The sequence below is a fragment of the Centropristis striata genome, chromosome 1, assembly GCF_030273125.1.
Source record: "Centropristis striata isolate RG_2023a ecotype Rhode Island chromosome 1, C.striata_1.0, whole genome shotgun sequence".
Taxonomy (NCBI): Eukaryota; Metazoa; Chordata; class Actinopteri; order Perciformes; family Serranidae; genus Centropristis; species Centropristis striata.
This window is the reverse complement of record NC_081517.1, coordinates 3,198,525-3,219,447: the sequence shown is the minus strand read 5'-3', so window position 1 is coordinate 3,219,447 and position 20,923 is coordinate 3,198,525. Positions and strand designations below refer to the sequence as shown.

General features: G+C 38.7%; 1 protein-coding gene across 1 annotated transcript in view; it reads left to right on the top strand.

Annotated features, from left to right (window-relative positions):
- Positions 1 to 20,566, top strand: part of cep170ab (centrosomal protein 170Ab) — a 29,006-nt gene extending 8,440 nt beyond the window's left edge. Inside the window, exons 8-19 of the mRNA XM_059354002.1 lie at positions 428 to 868; positions 2,977 to 3,351; positions 4,015 to 4,157; positions 5,245 to 5,377; positions 6,516 to 7,982; positions 9,299 to 9,542; positions 9,719 to 9,827; positions 10,516 to 10,677; positions 12,459 to 12,547; positions 12,957 to 13,050; positions 15,506 to 15,557; positions 18,157 to 20,566. Of these exons, the coding sequence (XP_059209985.1) occupies positions 428 to 868; positions 2,977 to 3,351; positions 4,015 to 4,157; positions 5,245 to 5,377; positions 6,516 to 7,982; positions 9,299 to 9,542; positions 9,719 to 9,827; positions 10,516 to 10,677; positions 12,459 to 12,547; positions 12,957 to 13,050; positions 15,506 to 15,557; positions 18,157 to 18,404 (3,557 nt within the window). The 3' untranslated portion in view covers positions 18,405 to 20,566. The remainder of the gene's footprint in view (positions 1 to 427; positions 869 to 2,976; positions 3,352 to 4,014; positions 4,158 to 5,244; positions 5,378 to 6,515; positions 7,983 to 9,298; positions 9,543 to 9,718; positions 9,828 to 10,515; positions 10,678 to 12,458; positions 12,548 to 12,956; positions 13,051 to 15,505; positions 15,558 to 18,156) is intronic.
- The last annotated feature ends 357 nt before the right edge of the window (positions 20,567 to 20,923 follow it).

Sequence of the window (20,923 nt, the reverse complement as noted above, 5' to 3'; positions counted from 1 at the left end):
ACAGTACAGGCCAAAAGTTTGGACACACCTTCTCATTCAATGTGTTTTCTTTATTTTCATGACTATTTACATTGTAGATTCATCAAAACTATTAATGAACACATATGGAATTATGTTCTTAACAAAAAAAGTGTGAAATAACTGAAAACAGTCTGATATTCTAGTAAGCAAAGGGTGGCTACTTTGAGGAATCTAAAATACAAGACATGTTTTTAGTTATTTCACACTATTTTTGTTAAGAACATAATTCCAAATGTGTTCATTCATAGTTTTGTTGCCTTCAGTGAGAATCTACAATGTAAATAGTCATGAAAATAAAGAAAACGCATTGAATGAGAAGGTGTGTGTCCAAACTTTTGGCCTGTACTGTACCTGAGGCAGTAATTAATGTTGATTGTTTTTGTTGAAATATCTCTATTTCTGACAGACACCAAGAAAAATACAGAGGTCCCAAAGTCTGCCCAGCAGACAGCTTCCAATCCAGAGCCGAGCTACTTTGAGATCCCGACCAAGGACGCTCCGTCAGCAGGTAAAGCGAGCGGTGAAGCACCCTCACGAGAACAAGAGGCTGGTGCTTCTTCTGCCACAGGCCACGCCTCCTTCACCATTGAGTTTGACCCCGGGGCGACGGGTAAAGTGACGGTCAAAGATCGAGTAGCGAAGGTGGGACCGGAGACCAGGCCACGCCCTAAAAGGGCCGTGGGGGAGGAGCTGAGTCCACTTCAGACAGCCATGGTGGCTGCTGAGGTCAAAGTTGCCGACTGGCTGGCCCAGAACGAGCTGCCGCTGGCTCTGAAGGACACGGTCGCAGAGGAAGACGGGGAGAGTGTGAAGAGTGATGTGCCTGTTCAACTGAAGAGTCTTAAAGGTGAGTGTGTCTATTTAACCCATAAGAACCTATGGTGACACGCGTGTAACAAACACTTTAAATCTTCTAGAATCTCCCATATTCAGCTTTATGCGACACATACTGTGTCACTGGAAACAGAAATGTGTAAAAGTATAATTTTAAAAAGCATATTTTTTTGTTACTAGGCTAAGTTTAAACCAATTTAACAATTCTAATCCATTAATAGTTGTGTCCTGTGTTGCATTTAACTTGTTCTGACCATATTTCCTGAACAAATTAAAGTCACAATTTTGATATATGTTATGGAGATGCAAAAGAAAAAGGCAAATTTGTTTCTCTGTAAGCAGAAAATGTGTCTATTTTTTTTCTATTTTAAAATAAAAAATATCATAAACATAAATACCATAAACGCCCATTGTAATGTATATGTCACATCACAGATTTTTGACATTTAGGGGTAGTATTTTTTTTTTTTTAAACATCAAAAATGTGTTCTATGTGGTCCACTTATAGAACACATCCTTTAAGGATAACTGGGTCTGGGTTCTTATGGGTTAACCCAGACCCAGTTCTCCTTGAGGGAAAATTATGGGGGATATACCACACTGAAAAAAGAAAATAGTTGAACCAACTTAATTGAATTGTTTCATTTGGTAACACCTAAATAAATTAAGTTCTTTCAAATTAATTTAAAATCAATTGTGTTAATCTAACTTATTGAATTAATTTGAAAGAACTTAATTCATTTAGGTGTTACCAAATGAAACAATTCAATTAAGTTGGTTCTTTTTTCAGTGCACAGATTAAGTGGACCACATAGAACACATTTATGATGTTTCTTCAAAAATACTACCCCTAAATGTCAAAGATCTGTGATGTGACATATATGTTACATTGAGTGTTTATGGAATTTATGTTTATGATATTTCTTATTTTAAAATAAATAAACTAGACACCTCTTCTGCTTATAAAAACACAAATTTGCCTTTTTCTTTGCATTTCCACAACATTTATCAAAATTGTGACAGGATAAGATAGGATTATTTTTTGTTTATATTTGGTCAAACGTACTTTAAATTGAACAGCAGAGCATATATTAATTCAAAATAATCTAAACAATGAAAATAATTGAGTGGCCTATTATCATTTTTGTTATTGTGACAAATACATCACACCAGGTTTTCCATGACGATTTTTATGTTAAAAGCCTGATGTGACATATACGTCACAGTGATAATTTTGTAACTTGTTTTATATTCATTTGTTCAGGAAATATGGTCAGAACAGGTTAAATGCAATACAGGACACCCTATTCTACTTCTTCACATTTCTGTTTCCAGTCACAGCCACATTTTTCAAGTCACTTCCTGTCACAGTCACATGACCACCACACCAGGGTGTTGAGTATGTGTCGCTTAGGGATTTAATGAGTTAATGTGAAGCATAAAGCTGAATATGGGAGATTCAAGAACATTTAAAGCAGGGGTGTCAAACTCTGGCCCGCGGGCCAAATTTGGCCCGCAGTGTAATTTTATTGTAATTTTATTTTGCCGTGAGGCAATACCAAATTATTATATTATTATTATTACTATAAAAGCTGACCCGCCGGAATTATACGGCGCATTTACCGCTAATACTAGATTTATTATTGTTATTTTATTTTTAAATGTATTAACCTGTTGAAAAACTTTATTTTGATATTTGAATCAGAAGGATGCAAATAGAAAATAGGCATACGATTTTTATTGAATTTTTATTTAATAAATTAATGACATTGATGTGTTTTTTATTTGAAATTTGATTTTGCATGTCTGCACTATTTAGTTATATATTGTATGTTTATAAGCGTTGCTGGTTCCATATTTAATGTTAAAGAAAAACATGTTTGGTATATATTAAAAGGTTAATTTGTTCAATGTTGGCCCGCGATTTTATTCAAGTTTTAAATTTTGGCCCATTGTGTATTTGAGTTTGACACCCCTGATTTAAAGTGTTTGTTACACGTGTGTCACCATAGGTTCTTATGGGTTAAAGTCTGTATTCTTGTTTCTTTAGCTTAAGCTGCTCTTTCACCCTCCTTGTCTCGTTCTTTACATTCTTCTCCTTCTCTACTCCTCCCGTGTCAGGCAGTAAACATGAGGACGGTACTCAGAGTGACTCAGAGAACGCCCTTGGGGAGCAGCGCAGGGCTGCAGCCATGGAGGAGCGCTCCTGGGGTCTGTGGAGCGGTGCAGGCCTGAAGATCAGGGAGGGCCGCGCTAACGTTCCAGAGGGGCTCTTTGCAGAGGAGGACAGTCCTGCTCGCCGCCGCAAGTCTTCGACTTCCAAAGTGGCGGGTGGATTCGTAGAGAGGCGGCGTGGTTCGGCACCACATCAGCAGAGCAGCCGTGAAGAGTGCTATCACCATGGAGACGATTATAGTGATAGGGGCACCTATACTATTGAGCTGGAGAATGGAGATCACGAGGAGGAAGAAGCGAGGAAAATGATTGACAAGGTTGATTAAGCCTGCTTTCTATAATTAGTCAGCCTCTGATTATAGCATTAACCTCCTGAGAGCCAAGCTTTTGTTTGGTATGTGTTGTTAGTTTCTCCTAGATATTTTGGATTTGTAGGACCTGATAAATACAAAAACTAAGCATTGTCTTTGAACAGGAATTAGTTTTTGAAAAAAAAGAATGGGTTCATTTTACTGTATAACGCAATTAATTCACCAGTGAATAAAACTTTTTATTTCCTTACATTTACACCCTCTCATTTGAAGAATGATAGTAAAAGTCTATTCGTTTTCAAATGAGTACTTCTTGATTAGCAGAGTCGGAACTTGTTGCTAATGCTAAAAATAGTCAAACTTGCACAGAATATCAAACTACAAACCATATTAAGCACAAATACACAAGTTTTAGCCATAAAATCTGATCAGCTTTGGTACCTGGTCCACTTTTGTCTGGGTAAAAGCTGTTAATTGACTTTACCAAGATGCTGCCATCTGATTTTTACACTGATTGATGTATTGTTCTTATTCTAGAGTGCATAGTTATAGTCAAGCAGAATGAAATATAAGATCCAGAAAACCTAAAATGAAATGTCCATATGAGGACGCAGGGTCTCAGGAGGTTAAACAATTATTTTATACATGTATGCCTTCTCTCTTTTGCATGTGTGTGTGTTGCAGGTGTTTGGTGTGGATGAGCAGGAAGGTGTGTGTGTGTCCAGGGTGGGGGGGGCTGACCAAAGAGAGAGGCTCACCTCCCACAGCAGGTCTGGTCCTGGAGACAGAGGGAAGCCTGGACGCATGGAGACAGAGGTGCAGAAACTGAATTTCACTATTTTATATTCAAGGCAAAAAGTTGTCAGGTGACTGAAGACTAGTAGTTTACTATAATGGTGTCTCTGTGCCAGTGACAGACACTGCCGGAGGCATTTTTTCCCAGGTTGTGTGTATGTGTGTCTCATTCTTGTGAACAAGATATCTCAGGAACGCCTGGAGGGAATTTCTTCCTGAACATGTGGACTCAAGGATGAACTGATAGATTAGGAGGTCAAAGGTCACTATGTGCCTCACAAAATACTTTTTTTTGGCCATGACTCAAGAATTGTTAAGCTAATTATGAAAAAATGTCACACTTTTTATATTAGGATAAAATAACTGATGACATTTAATATCCAAAAGGTCAAAGGTCAACTTCACAGTGACATATACAGTGGCCCTGAGAGCTCACAGCACTGCAACTTAAGAAAACACATGCAAATACACAAAACACAAGCAAATTGAGAAAACATCTTCATCAATTTGACAACACAAGCTCAGCATTTAGAAAACGTACTGCAAAGACCACAACACAACAGAAATGTTTCCAGAGGACACTAAAAAGTGATGCACACGTCTACACACTTGTGATATTGTCACGTTATTTCAAGATAATGATGACTTCACGATCATAGCATGCTAACGTTAGCTGGCGATCAATAGCGTGCGAGCGTTAGCGGGCTAGCAAGACCAAAACCAACTTGGTGGCATTGAGAGAGACCAACTAAAACATGTATCATTAATTTATTTGATCTGTTTAACTGCAATGTTATTGACACGGGCTAACGGTATATATATCATGAAAATATCATTATCTTAACGTGATCATTTTACGTTATAAAGTGAAATTATCATTATCTTGAAATAACGTGATAGACCACAAGGCGGTAATTCTAGTTTTCTAATCTTGTATTAAGGACATTGCTAAACAATTTATAAAAACATGACCAGAAATTGGCTAGTTTGGGACAAGAAAAAAAACATATGAACATGGTCCGCTGGAGATAAATCACATCGGTCACAAATACCATTTGTGCCTGGAAATGTAATTCTAGTTTTCTCTTGTACCTTTGTCTTTGTTCAGGTACTATCTGAGGAACTGATGGTGGGTGGTCCTCGCTGGGTCTCACAGTGGGCCACTCTGGCTGCCAGTCACATTAGGACAGACCCTGAGGGATCAGGAGGAGAGAGCCACATCATGGTCACAGAGGACAGAGGTATTTATGTCGAAACTGAACAGAAAAGACACAAAGATTTTTGGTTGGACAACTCATTGGAAGCTGAAGATGTGGTGTTGCTTTTAGCAGCTATAAGCTACAATTTTGTGTTAAGTTTGGTTAGCACCAGACTCCTTTCTTCTTTGGAAAACCTTTCATTATACTGCAGCACTGCACTGACAGTCTGCCCCGCTCAGACTTGCTGAGCTCCAGCAGGCCTAGCAATACAAAATACGTCTCCAGCAGTGTGGTTTCAGCAGCTCTGCTCCTGGCAGGGTGAGAAGGCACCAGTGAAGCTGTATCTGGGTCTGCTCACAGCAGGCTGGTGGTTGTCAGAGGCCCCACTGGAGTCTGAGCTGAAGGAGCGTCTAGTGAACCTGCATGGGTTTGTCAGAATCGGACCAGCTGGCACCAACACAGGAATTAAGGCTAACTCTGCAGAAATAGACAATATTCTTACTGATGATCTTGTTTGCTTATGTAGGTCATATAGAACCATCAGTATTAAACTGAGACTGTTTAATAACCAGTCAAAAGTTCCTTTTAGTTGCTTTATATTATAGTGCTAGTGTGCGACAGCCTGATAACTCATGCAAGTATGAATAACATAATAAAATCGCTGGAAAAAAAGAATCACTGAATCAAAACCACAGCATCAGTGCATTGATTCTTCTAGCACAGGGATGGGCAACTGGAGGCCTGGGGGCCGCATACGGTCCGCACCCTCACTTGAAGTGGCCCTCAGTACAACTACATAAATTTGAGCATGAAATCTTAAAAGTGCAGTGTAAAAATGCACAAAATTACTTCTTGCAATTAATGTTGGTCTGCTGATTTTGCACAGAAAAAAAAAGAAATCACAGTAAGTGATTGTTTTTTTATTTGCCTCACACCTTTTGTATTCCTATTTATACTGTTATACATGCATTTGAGCATGAAATACGTTCAGTTACTGCACTGTAAACATATTTAAAATCACCAATTCACCATATCTGGTTAAGTGCACGGTCCTATATGTGGCCCTGTGGTAGTGAACATGAAAAATTGTGGCCCCCTCCAGCATTTAAGTTGCCCATGGATATGTAATACCCATTTCTCCAAGGACCCACTTTACTAATAAGCTTTTCTCTCCGTTCAGCTGAAATAAGTGAGTCCAGCCACTCAGCCTCCTTTGCCTCCTCTGGCTACACGGAGCGCAAGAGGAGGACCCTGCCCCAGCTGCCTGGTGAGGAGCTGGCCCTAGGAAGGAGGACCCCAGGTGCAGGCCTGCGTACAGATATGGGGGAGAAACAGGACACAGAGCCACAGGAGAAGGAGAGCCAGGAGGACAAGATGTCCAGGGGAAAGAATCGGCCAAGTCACGGCACAGGAGGCGTGGGCAGTCATGGCGGAAGCCCCAGTCGCTCCTCGCCAGCCAAGTCACAGGACAGTGCTGGTGGGAGATCAGGGCAGTCAGGTGTGTTGGCAAAGCTCCCCCCTCGGCCGCTGACCAGCGGAGAGAAGAGGATGGAGGAGTCACGGAGGAGGAAAAAGGAAGAGGAGAAGGCCAGGGAAAGTAGTGGGAAACCATTATTTAGGCAGGAGAGTTTTACTGTCGACAAACCAAGCGCCAACATTGAGCTCATACCTCGGATTGACGCGGTCACAGGCAGAACTCAGACTAGGGAGACTGGCGTTGACAGCACCATGCTGCAGAAGGACTCGGAAGCCGTGGCAGCATTTTTAGAGACGACTGTGTCGGATCAAGGTGATCCACCAAGCCAGTCCATCGAAGGCTCCATGTCACCAGAGTCAGACGTGGACACGACCAGCACGGTCAGCCAGGCCGAGGGAGCAAGAAAAGTCATACAGAAGAGGCGAACTCTCGCAGGGCAGCAGAAAGAGAAAACGGTCTTGTGCTCAACCGGCAAAGGCCCCACTGGGGGCCGGGAGACCCAGGACAGGAGGGTCAAGAGCAGGGCCCCTGGTCCTCAGCCGCCCAGCCGCCCCTGGACTTCTCTGGACCTCACTGATGATGACGTCAACTCCAACTCGCTCCTCTCTGACTCCCAGCCCACCTCTACACAGGAATCTAAAAGCTCACACACCAGAGCGCCGACTGGGAGCACAACAGTCGGGGCTAGCACCAAGTCTAGTCGGGCTAAAATCACCCAGGCCCCAGCCTCTTCTGCAGTTAGCAAAACCGCCAGTGTTCCCAAGCCCAGGCCCACCAGGGCGTCCCTGCTGAGGCGAGCCCGGCTGGGGGACTCCTCAGACACTGAACCTGCCGATCTTGACCGGATGTCGGTGGCCTCTGAGGCTTCCACTGCTAGTTCCACATCCAGGACAGGGATGGCAAAAAGGGGGATGTCCAGGATAGAAGCTCTGGCACAACCGAGGAGGCCGAGGGTGGGCTCCCCGTCAGCCCAGAGTGACTCAGAGGCCACTGTGACCAGGAGTAGAGGCCTAGGGGCCCGGAGTGTTGCAGGTGATTATGCCATCAGACAAGGACTGAGAGGGTCTAATGTGAGCTCAGTTTCAGGACCCAGAGCCCGGGCAAACAGCGCCTCCAAACTGCCTGACAAGAATAAAGGCACCTCCTCGTATGGACATGTCACACCTACATGTAAGTAGTTCTTGTCATGTTAAACCTTTATGTTAATGCCAACTAGAAATGTAAAATAGTAATAGTTTTTAGCATCTTTCAGCTTTTTGATTCAGTTTTATGGCCCGCAACCATTTTTTGGTGAAAAGTCTCTTATGTTCCTTTCCCACTGGCCAAAAAACCCACTAACATATGACTTCTGTCTTTCGTGGGAAAGGTTCATTTTCTGGGATAATTAACTCTCCAGTAGTCATAACGGGAAGTTATCAGCTCCAGCTCTGATTGGCAGTGATGAAAGCATGACGTCTCAATGGACACACTAATCTTTGCCCCTTTTCCATCATGATGCAATCACTCTTTGTCATCTCAGCTACAAATTCTGTCATTCTGTCCACCAAAGCAGCACCCGAACTTGTTCCAAATTAGTCAGTACCGAGTGTGGAAGAGAGACTTAACCCTCCTGTACTCTTGTGGTCCTTTTTGACCCCAAATCATTTTCAACATATGATAAATATAGGTTAACTTTCATAGAATTGCTTGAAAGCCTATGGGGCCCTCTGCATCCTTTACAGATAATATAAATTTCAACTTTGCTCATACATTTTTACGTGTTTTATACATTTTTATAGCACCCATGGTCCTCAGGGGACCCCATGACATTAGACTGGTTTTAGGACATGTAGAAAAAATTATTACCAAGTTTTTTTTTTACCTTTTAAGGCAACTTATGACCAACACATTGATATATAATTTTCATATTTTTTTCATTATTATTGGTCAATTTAAGTCAAACATACAAAATTAGGCCTCATATCAAGAGAGAAAAAGTAATAAAACCTGAATATTTTTTCCAATAGTAATAGTGGGGGGAAAATTCTTGATGGAAATGCACAGAGTATGTTATGTCAACTTTTAGTGAAACTTGTGTTTTGAAAACATTGTACATTTTTAGATGACCGCAAAAAAAGTATAAAATCCCTAATCTGGGTGGAAAAGGGGTATTAGAAACCCACTTTAAACTATCCGCCCAGCACCAAACAGCTGACTGGCTGGTGAACCTCATGCAGCATTAAGCGTCTACATAGCCAGATACTTTTCTCAGGAGTTGGTGGAGACTAAGTAGAGCTAAAATGAGAGTGAATATTGGATTTACATGCATCAGGTCACCAGAAACATTGCTCAAAGTTAATGCTAATGTTGCTGAGTGGTTGTGTTTGCCCTATCAACCCGAATGTTGTGTTTACAACTTGTTGTACTGCCCTCAAGTGGCCCAAAAAAATCATCTAGCACATTTGAAGCACCATTTAAACTTAACTTCCATTCTTTCCTAACATTAGCTGCCACCCGATGGCGCCGCGTGCCTGTGGAGTACGCCTCCACCTCAGAAGACGAGTACGGTTCAAACCGCCACATCTCCAAGCAGGGCCACGCACGGCCGTTCCCTTCCACTCGGGTAGCCCAGCTAGGAGGTTCGGCCCCGGCAACTCCTAGTCCTGCAGGCCTATCTACCCTGAGGCAGCACTCCAGGGAACAGGATGAGTATATGAGGGACTGGACAGCACACAGTGAGGAGATAGCCAGGTACGTGGGTGAGCGGTACTCCAGTTTAAGAACAGTAATGAGTCATGATAGCAATATCTAAATTTCTCCTGCACTGAGCTATATAGCTGCTATTGCATTTTTATGATGTGCTTTTGTTTTGGTCAAATAAAACAAGAAACATCTATGATGTGTTTATGTTTATGTCCACTCATCAGGATTAGCCAGGACCTAGCCAAAGACCTAGCCATGCTTGCCAGAGAAATACATGATGTGGCAGGAGAGATCGACTCAGTCAGCCCGGCAGCCACTGACCCTGGAGCTCTGGTAGACACTATATATATATATATTTATATATATACACTACCGGTCAAAAGTTTTAGAACACCCCAATTTTTCCATTTTTTATTGAAATTCAAGCAGTTCAAGTCAGATGAACAGCTTGAAAGGGTACAAAGGTAAGTGGTGAACTGCCAGAGGTAAATAAAAAAAGGTAAGCTTAACCAAAACTGAAAGATAATGTACATTTCAGAATTACACAAGTAGGCCTTTTTTCAGGAAACAAGAAATGGGTTAACAACTTAACTCTATGGAGTCTTGGGCTATTTTGTCCATTTTTGAATTCTTTTCATGTCTTTGTAAGTCATTTTGTGTCTTTTTTTAGTCATTTTGTGTCTTTTTGTGTCTTATTTTGGTCATTTTGTGTCTTTTTTTAGTCCTTTAGTCCAACATAAAATGTGATTTTGAATCTTTTTTTTATTTTCAAAACACTATCATGCTCAATAAAGAATTTTAAATGTTGCAAATGTGCATTCATTTCAGAGTACACTGAGACATTAAACTGCATCATTTTCAATTAAATTCTGGAAAAGTTGGTGTGTTCTAAAACTTTTGACCAGTAGTGTATATATATTTATTATTATTATTATTATTATTATTATTATTATCTCAGTTGGATTAGGATTATTATTAACTACAGAATATCAAAATTTTTTATGTATTTGCTGCGACTCAGATGGAGGAGCGTGTATTTGATGACAGCTTGGACCCGAGTGGTCCTTCTGCAGAGAACAGCAGCATTGTGGGGACCAATGGGCGGCCTGTGGAGCTTCGACCCCGAGTCTCTAGTGGACAGAGCTCTCGCTCCATCCGCAGGCAGACATGGAATAGAGATGATGTGAGTCCCTGTTTTAATATAAAACAATCCTCTACAAACCTATTTTTGTAGGCCAACCTGGAAGTAGCATCGCCATGGGGTCACCTATGGGATTTTTGCATTGGATTTTGGACCATGGCGGAAAATAAGCTTCAATAAGCGTATTGTTCAACAGGATGAACACCACTTGTATTATGTTTGAAGTGTTAATGCAGTAAGTGAAGTAAAAAGCTAACGTTATGCTATAGCGAACTACACCACGTCGCATGACTTTAACGTCACATCTGTTAAAATTAAGACAAGCTAACCAGCGGTTTTGACAAGCTAGTGAATCCGTAGCCTAATAGATTGTTTATTTACATAATTTTCAATCTACAAGAGTTTGCAAGAGCTTTGAAAAACATGACTAGAGGCTGTGAGGCCGACTACTTAGAGAGTTCCTGTCCGTGTCCGGCATTATGACGTTAAATGTCCCCGACAACCACTGTTGTCTCATTTAGCCACTTGTTAGCAACCGCCTCTTTTAGGGACGCGTAAAAACTTCAAAATTCACAAGTGTGGGTGTTTACTAGTGTTGTTTTAGATCTCTTAATCTTGTGTCAACCACAGACCTTATTTCAGGCATTTAACCAAAAACCCATTCAAATCCTCACTGAGTTTGAGAGGTTAGACCCGAAAATGCTAACTTACTTCCGGGTTTAAGAACTAATTCCTGTGGCGCCCAATTGTCAAAATATACAGACAATCTGCATGTCACATAGGGCTGTCAGGTTGCTGGTACAGGTGGGTGTGCATATCAGTTGACAGGCTCTTAGTCAGATCCATCCTCTCATCCAAATATGGTCACTTCTGGCTCCAAAGATGTCCAAAATGCCAACTCAAGGCCTCAAAATGGTAGTTAACAAACCAATGAGGGACTACAAACACTTCGTTATTACAGTCTGTGGTTGAACATCAGTAGCAGAAAACAACATGTCAATCTGTACCAAGGTTATTATAGTTAACGAAAACTAACAAAATAACGAAAACTAAAATTGAAAAAAAAAATTTTGTAAACTGAAATAAAAATAAAACAAGAGTTTTTAAAAAAAAACGATAACTAACTGAAACTGTATTGTGTGGTTACAAAACTAACTAAAACTGACTGAAATGATAGTGAAAATGTCCTTAGTTTTCGTCTTTGTCAACTTTTTTCACACATAATTCAGTGTTTCTATTTCAACATGCAGGAACACAGTAAATATGTTTACTGAGACTGGGATGTCTACACTTCAAACAAAATACAAAACACCCCAAACTGTAAGAGTTAATAACCTTATTGGTGCTAAGATGGATAAACCAAAGGAAATGAAAGCACATACCCATTACAAAAAAACTAAAACTAATAAAAACTACATTAAACTAAGCATTTTCAAAAAATAAAAACTAAACTAAAACTAGCAAACTCACTCTAAAAACTAACTAAAACTAACTGAATATGAAAACAAAAATTCACAACGAAATTAAAACTAAAACTAATGAAAAATCCAAAACTATTATAACCTTGGTCTGTACCACAGTGTGCCACTAGAGGGAGCTTCCTACACACCAAATACAGCCACCCTAAAGCAGATACACTTTGCTTATGATTGGTTAAAAAGCTACTGGCTGAGATAAAAGCATAAATGGTCAAAGCTTAAATTAGGCTACATTTTGCAATAGCATTTCAAAGGTTGTGTTAGCCTCTAAGAGTTACACCATCTGCATCCATTGTGTGCCAGTGTTAAATAAAAGTGACATTGTTTCTTTTCATCACCCATCAGGCGGTGCTAGACAGTTTACTACTAGCATCTGTCACTCAGCTCTCCTCGAGGATACGTCAGTCTGTTGACAAAACAACCTGCAAAATCAGGTGAGCATCATGTTGCATCACTAAACAGGAAGTAGATCTATGAAGGAATGTTCTGCTATTGTAATTTTGTGTAAATATAATTCATGTTTTAATGAGAAATGTCCAAACGCAGGGTAGAATTGTTAAAATAGAAACATATCATGCCGAGTTTATGATACCTGACTGTGTTTGATGTTGGAACTAGGCCAAGCAACTTAATTTGAGTGACACATCACAAAGGTTTACACTGACAACCAGCTCATTATCACACACAGGATGACAACTCAAAGGCCTTGTTTTCATTCCTACAATCACGAGACATTGAATGAAAACGCTTTAACACTCAACTAGTACTTTTATCAAGTCGTATATTATTTAATATATTCATGTATTTCACTTTCATCTATTTTTGTATCGACTTGGCCTCCAGGATCCTCTTCAAGGATAAAGAACGAAAATGGGAAGAGATTGAGTGCAAACTGCAGGCAGAGCGCGACTCCTTACTTCTCAAGAGCTCCAATAAGGTGATGAGCCTGTCCACTTCTCACACTTTATCTGAAATATCTGCTGATGGCCTGTGAAATACACCAGACAGTCATATTTTTAGCTCTCGAAATCTGTCGGTCCGTCTTTTGTTCAGACTGAAATTTCTCTGTTGGATAGATTTCCAGAAGATCTGATTCAGACATTTATGTTCCCCTTAGGTTGAATTGTAATCACTTTGGCGATCTTCCAACCCTCTCCTTCAGTGCTAGAAAGTCCAAATTTGACTTTGTCCATTATATTGGTACTCGTAAAAATAATGACATTCCAATTTTCCCTCTTTATTGCTAATTAGAAAATGTGCTATCACACTAGACTAAGACGAACAAGAAATGAGATGAACATAGCAAACATTATGCAAAACATCAGTATGTTAGCACAGTCATGTCACCATGCTAATGTTAGCATTTAGCTTAACCCTTTATCGGGTGAATAACTATATTTGGTAACCTCAGTGGATATCAAAATATTATATATAGTATTTCGAGAAAAAAGTTGCAAATTTACTAGATTAAAGTGGCAAATCTACAAGGAAAAAAAGTTGCAGATTTACGAGAAAAAAGTGGGGGGAAAAACAACTTTTTCCTTGCATATTCACCACTTTAAATCTCATAAATCTGCGCATTTTATTCTCGTAGATTTGACATTTTAAATCTCGTAAACTTTTTTCTCAAAATATTACCCCCCTCCCCCGGGTCTGAATGTTTTTTACATATTCCACAGTCCACATTCTGGCTGTATGTAATATCCTCCATTATTCTCTAGGGTTGAAATTTGCAAGTATTTCAATGAGTGCCCTATTAAGGGTTAAACGCTGTTCCGAAAGGGAGTTGAGAGTGGGGACTACAGTTCTAGGGAGATGTATTTAACTGTAGTTATATGATGTATTTATCCACAGTCAGTAATAGTAGTAAATGGTGTCTGGAGTTTGAAGAAGCAGGCAGGAGTAGGAACACAGAAGCTAAGTGATGTACTGATGTGGACAGGGCAGCAACAAAACATACAGTCATGGAAAAAATGATTACACCACCCTTGTTTTCTTCAATTAATTGTTCATTTTAATGCCTGGTACAACTAAAGGTACATTTGTTTGGACAATTATAATGATAACAACAAAAATAGCTTATAAGAGTTTAATTTAAGAGCTGATATCTAGTCATTTTCCATGGTTTTCTTGATAATGCTTTTGGTTATTATCAAGAAAACCATGGAAAATGTCTATATATCAGCTCTTAAATTAAACTCTTATTAGCTATTTTTTATGTTATCTTTATATTTGTCCAAACAAATGTACCTTTAGTTGTACCAGGCATTAAAATGAACAAGAAATTGAAGAAAAAAGGGTGGTGTAATAATTTTTCCATGGCTGTATATTAGCCACCTAAAAAAATAATCAGTTTAAGTGTTGCTATATTTAGATTATCTTCACCTTTACCTTACTGTCAGACAGCCCTTTTCAGTTTATTTGAGGGAATCTGAAGCCGTTATCCATACTCTCTTCAAAGCCACCAGACTTCATTGACAAAAACAGTAATTTTACCTCACAGAACACAACACAGTTGTTGCTGATCTACCACTGCATAGTTTGTTTTATTGTGTGACTGGTAAATCCCAACTAAGCCTTTAAGAATGGCAAGTATTGACTGCCAACTTTTAAACTAAATGTGTAGAACCATATATTATGCAAGTGTAAACAAGTGCATATTGATTGTGAGGCATTTTAAGTGAGTCACCAGACAGACAAATTTCGGGGAAGTCTAATCAGTATAATGTTTGCTGTTTGGCATTAGTTGAGCATAATTTAATACAAAAGAGTAGAAACTGAAAGGCTAAAGTAATGAATTATTTTGCCTAAGAATTTGTTTATGTCAGTAATCCATTAGCATTTCAAACAGTGAGATTAATGCCGTGCAGTTTTAAATAGACTCCTTTCAATTCTCTGTAATTGTACCAGCAGACCACACAATATCTGATTACTTACTGAAGCAATCACAGTGAGTGCTGACAGTGCTACAGCCGTCTGGGGGACCAAATCAAAGACACTTCAGTTGTACACATACCGTTTAGATTACCTCGCAAATTCAATTTTTGGAGCAGAGCACGCCAAAGATTGTTTTGATGGAGAAAAAAAAAAGACTTACGAGCTTTTGCGGGTGCAGAAAGTTAGAGTCCACAAAACTTCAGCCTCTCTCGGGGGCAGGGCCATAAATCGTGCCTTTAACCCGGCCTGGCCTGGTGTGAACCCCTGAAGAGATATGTCTATCCACCAAACAGTCACAGGGCTCATAAGGCATTACAGAGCGTAAAACGGCACAGCTCCAAACTTATTCCTGCAGCAACGATGAGATGAATTGAATTGATTTATTCACTAAATGAACTTTCAGTTATTTAATCACATCAACTCATTTTAATGTTTTATTTATGTTCTGTTAACAGGAGATATCGACCATTATTCAAGACCTGAGGAGAGTGGAAAGACAACTGCTTGGTATGGATGCTTTTCTTAAGTTTTTAGTGAAAATCATGCATCAAATCACCAAAGTTAAGGTGTATTGCAATGTTAGAATATCATGGAAAAGTTTATTTATGTCAGAAATTCAATTAAAAAAGTGGGGGAAAACTTTTTTTCCCTCTTGTTTTACAGATTTAAAAAAAATACCTTAATAAGAATTTTTTTAAAAAGACCTCTTTCCCCCTGCCCTTAAGTCATAAACACAGGCGAACAATTTAGATCAGGCTTTGAAAATCTATCAGCAGATCTTTTTTCTGACTTGCCTTTCAGTGCTTCCATATTCAGCAGAGGTATTTGTGAAAAGTTTTCCTCTATCCTGCCATATAATGATAAATATTATATTTAAAAAATCAATTTATTGTTGGCCTTTTGCAATTGCAATCCCCAAACCTGCCTCAGTAATGATTTTCCATCAGAAAAAAAAGCCATGTTGCTTATTTGCTGGGAAAGGAACTGGGTATGTACAGTATGTACCAGTGTAAATGTTTATTATAGTTAAATTTAACTCCTATCCATGCCTTTTTTCTTGTGGCAATGTAATTTGAATGGAAAAGTTTATTTATGTCAGAAATTCAATTTAAAAAGTGGGGGAAAACACATTATAAATTATATCATAAAACCGCAGTGCTTTTATTTTGAAGGCGGTTTACGTATATCTGCCTGCAAAGAAACGCGTTCCATAAAATACACTGTTACCTAGGTAACCTTGTTAAAAACGTATTGCTTTTTGCGTAAAGTTAATAAATTACTGGTTTACTGCAGAACATACATGCTCTATATTGTTTTTGTGGTTTGAATGTATGTTTTATAGCTCCATGAAAATAAAAATAAGACATTCCTTGGTCACTTAGTGAATCCACCGTAAGGGAAAACAATAACAAACATTAGCATTAGCACTTGAGCAAACAAGCACTTTTACAATAGTTAAGACAACAAATATAGCCACTAATATATATGACAGAAGAAAATAAACTTTAACAAACCTTGTTTCCTGTCAGTCAGCCACTATAGAAGCCTTTTGATACTTTATATCAACTTTATATGAATTACTAAGCACTCGTTATTATTTACCGTTTGTTTTTCATTTTACCGTTCCACCTGTTATTTCCTGTCACTACCTTTCAAAATTAAAGCACCCGTTTCACGCTGGACGGCACCTTTTCAAAATAAAAGCATCACAAACCTAGGAACCTTGCTAAAGGTCATTTACAGTTGTGTTTAAAATACATGGAAAAGTGGTATAGAGTATTTACTACTTTTACTGCTATATTTGATTTACTCCACATTAATTTAATTAATTTACTGTATTCTATAAAGCGATTAAATTAATATTGAGCAGAATTTAGTTCAGAGTTTTCCTCCGGCCCCTGCAACCTTCGTGGTATTGGTCATGTGGCCCCTTGGGAAAATTATTTTGCCCACCCCTGATATACATCCATTACGCACAGAATGGAACATTTCATGCCTTAATTTATTTTTTTCCTTCTAATTATAATGATGATGGATGATGAATATGGCTTACATTAAATGAAGACCTAAAATTCAGTGTCTCAAAAAAAATGTAATACTACAAAAGACCAATTTTAAAAAGTATGTTTAATATGGAAATGTTGGCCTCTGAAAGTATGTCCATCTATATGACTCAATACTTGGTTGGGGATATTTGACTTGAACTACTGGAAATGGACTTTTCTATTATATTCTAATGCAGCTATTCTCAACCTTGGGGTCGGGACCCCAATTGGGGTCGCGAGATGATTTCTGGGGATCGCCAAATCATTTTGGAAGTCAGCGTGTGTTAATGTGTTTGAGTCTTTTTGGTCACTTAATGTCTTTTTTTGGTCATTTTGTGTCTTTTTTTGGTCATTTTGTGTCTTTTTTTGGTCATTGTGTGTCTTTTTTGGTCATTTTGTGTCTTTTTAGGTCATTTTGTGTCTTTTTTTGATCATTTTGTGTCTTTTTTTTGGTAATTTTGTGTCTTTATAGGTCATTTTGTGTCTTTTTAGGTCATTTTGTGTCTTTTTTTGATCATTTTGTAGTCAATTTGTGTCTATCTTGGTCATTATGTTTCTTTTTTTGGTCATTTTGTCTCTTTTTTTGGTCATTTTGTGTCTTTTTTGGTCATTTTGTCTCTTTTATTGGTTATTTTGTGTCTTTTTTTGGTCATATTGTGTCTTTTTTGGTCATTTTGTGTCTGTACAGGTCATTTTGTGTCTTTTTTTGATCATTTTGTAGTCAATTTGTGTCTATTTTGGTCATTTTGTCTCTTTTTTTGGTCATTTTGTCTCTTTTTTTGGTCATATTGTGTCTTTTTTGTCATTTTGTGTCTTTATAGGTCATTTTGTGTCTTTTTTTGATCATTTTGTGGTTAATTTGTGTCTTTTTTGGTCATTTTGTTTCTTTTTTGGGTGATCTGAACTGTGTGTGTGAGATTGTGTTCAACAACATGCATGTTAAAATGGGGGTCGCGACTCAAAAAGGTTGAGAACCACTGTTCTAATGTATTGAGATGCACCTGTATGTATTTTGTGTTAAATTAAAGAATACTCATTTAAAATGTTTGCCTATTTGACAGTAATCGACATGATGGTGGACCCAGACGGCACCCTGGATGCCCTGTCCACTCTGGGCCTGACCAGCCCTCTGACAGACCAGAAGATCGGCCCTGGGACTCAGCAGGGGGCGTCGGTGTTGCATCCTGGAGCTGAAGCCTCCTCCAGCACGCTGTCCAGGCCTGAAGGACTGGCCAATGAATCCTCAGACCATGCAGAGGTGGCAGAGCGAGACCCGGGGCCCCGACAGAGCCCTAGACCCTACAACTGATACGCCAAGGACATAATCAGAATGCATCCTTAATGTTGGACATATCCTGACAGTGTGAGGTCAGAAGAAGTGTTTAGTTTCAGACGAAGGAGGAAATTCGATGGGAGAGCCTGACTGCCCTACTTGTGAAAGGACTTTATAAAAGTCTAACACTACCAAAAAGCAGCTCTTGTCAGATATACAATATGAAAACATAACAGTATTAATTGGTGGGCTTATAATGACATAATATAAAGTAACCCATCTGTGTTTTTGTGTTGCAGCTCATTGTTATTATCCATTATCCTTAAAAACGTGACAAAAGAAAAGGCGTAAAAGATGAGAAGATATAATGTTAAACGTAAACTTTCCTAATTCCTGCTGGCATTCTTTTACTGGTTTTATTACAAACTTTTAAATCTTTCTATTCAAATCATAAGGCCAATGCAGAAACCCAAACTAGAAAGGTGCACAGGTGTCAAAAAGGATTTAACTATGGAAGCCCTAAGGGGGCAAATGAGAAATTCTGATGATCCATTTCCAAGTCTGATCTAAATGGTTTTCTTTTCTGTGTTTATGACTTAAGAACAGGTGAGAAAAACATTTAGCCTGGATAACTTTTTGAAGTTCCTTACTTAGTTTTTTCAGGATAACGTTTCTAAGTTCCTAACGCACATTATCAAAAAGGTTTTGCCACACAAGAAGTGTTTGTTATTGTAATACCCAGTTTGGCCACAAGAGGCTGAAGTGCATCACTATCCTGTGTTCTAAAACTATTTTCACCTGACTAAACTTTTTTTTTCTCACCTTTTTTCATGAATGAAAATAAAAGATCTGCATTTGCATCCGGTAAAATCTTTTCCCCAACCTGTTTCACAGATGTTTTTTAAGGAGCAGGTGATGAAAAAAAGTTTTTACAGGTTTAAAAAAAATGAAATAGCACATGGGGTGGTCATGCACTTCATCTTCTTCACTTCTTCAAACACTTGGCAATGATCCTGACAAAAAACAAAACTTTTTTTCCCTCTTGTTTTACATATTTTTAAAAAATACCTTAATAAGATTTTTTTTTAAAAGACCTCTTTCCCCCTGCCCTTAAGTCATAAACACAGGCGAACAATTTAGATCAGGCTTTAAAAATCTATCAGCAGATCTTTTTTCTGACTTGCCTTTTAGTGCTTCCATATTCAGCAGAGGTATTTGTGAAAAGTTTTCCTCTATCCTTCCATATAATGATAAATATTATATTAAAAAATCAATTTATTGTTGGCCTTTTGCAATTGCAATCCCCTAAACCTGCCTCAGTAATGATTTTCCATCAGAAAAAAAAGCCATGTTGCTTATTTGCTGGGAAAGGAACTGGGTATGTACAGTATGTACCAGTGTAAATGTTTATTATAGTTAAAATTAACTCCTATCCATGCCTTTTTTCTTGTGGCAATGTCATTTGAAACCAGAGTCAAAGAGTCAAAGATAGAACGTGTGTGTTGATAGAAACTATAAAATCAAATGTAGCTCCCAGAAAGGTTTTCCTCTTCCAAATGTATTTTGTCACAAGTGCCCTGGATCAAACAATCATGACAGCTGGAGATAAAGAGCTAGGAGATGGTGAAGTGGAGGTGAAATTTGTTTTTTGCACATTACAAAGCTGATATATGTTATTATTCATCTCTGAGGGACCAGGACATGACATGCCCTACAGCGCTCCTTTATCATGTTGATGTCCTCGACCAAAAACAAAGCAGGGTAACAGCCAGCTGCCTGTTTGTCAAATTATTTTCTGATCTCAAACAAAATGTTGTGTTTGAACCAGCATCGACGGGGACTACCTCCAAGTCCTGCAGCTGCATTTTATTATTAACCATGCAATGGGAGGATGGACAGTGTAATGACTGTAGGTTTTCCAATGTCTTGCCTCATACCAATGTTTACACATGAATGTAACCTGATCAGAACTGTTGAAACATTTTAGCCAAAACAACTTGAATAAAGATTGACAATTGCATTTTGTGCTCGGCACCTACTGTACTTGTCTTTTATTCAGTTTGAGCATTTGGAGATTTTTTGTTTGGATGTTTTGTATGAATTTTTGTTTCTTTGTAATGCTATTAGGTTAAATGTTGACCTTGCAATACCTGTGTATTGTTTGTCTCATTTCCAATAAAATGCATGATAATCATGAACTATTTTGGGGTTCTTTTTTTGTGTTTGTTTTTACAGTAATACAGAAATAAGTCATTTCATTGGTTACATTTTCCTGTCAGGACCTATCAACACATGGCTTATTTGAATATTCGAAGAGAGATAGACCTCCTTTAAACCAGAATGGGCAAGAGAACACGGGTTTGTTACAAAAAGTAAGAGGGATGAGTTTCATATTTTTTGTACATTATGTCGAAGTGATGTAGATGTGAGCAGCAAAGGCAAAGCAGCTATCAGAGACATGCTACCACTGACTAGCATCGAGCTAATCGGAGTACAACTATGCTTAAAACCGGATCATACCAAACAAATATCTGCTTCCGTGTATGCAAAGTGTC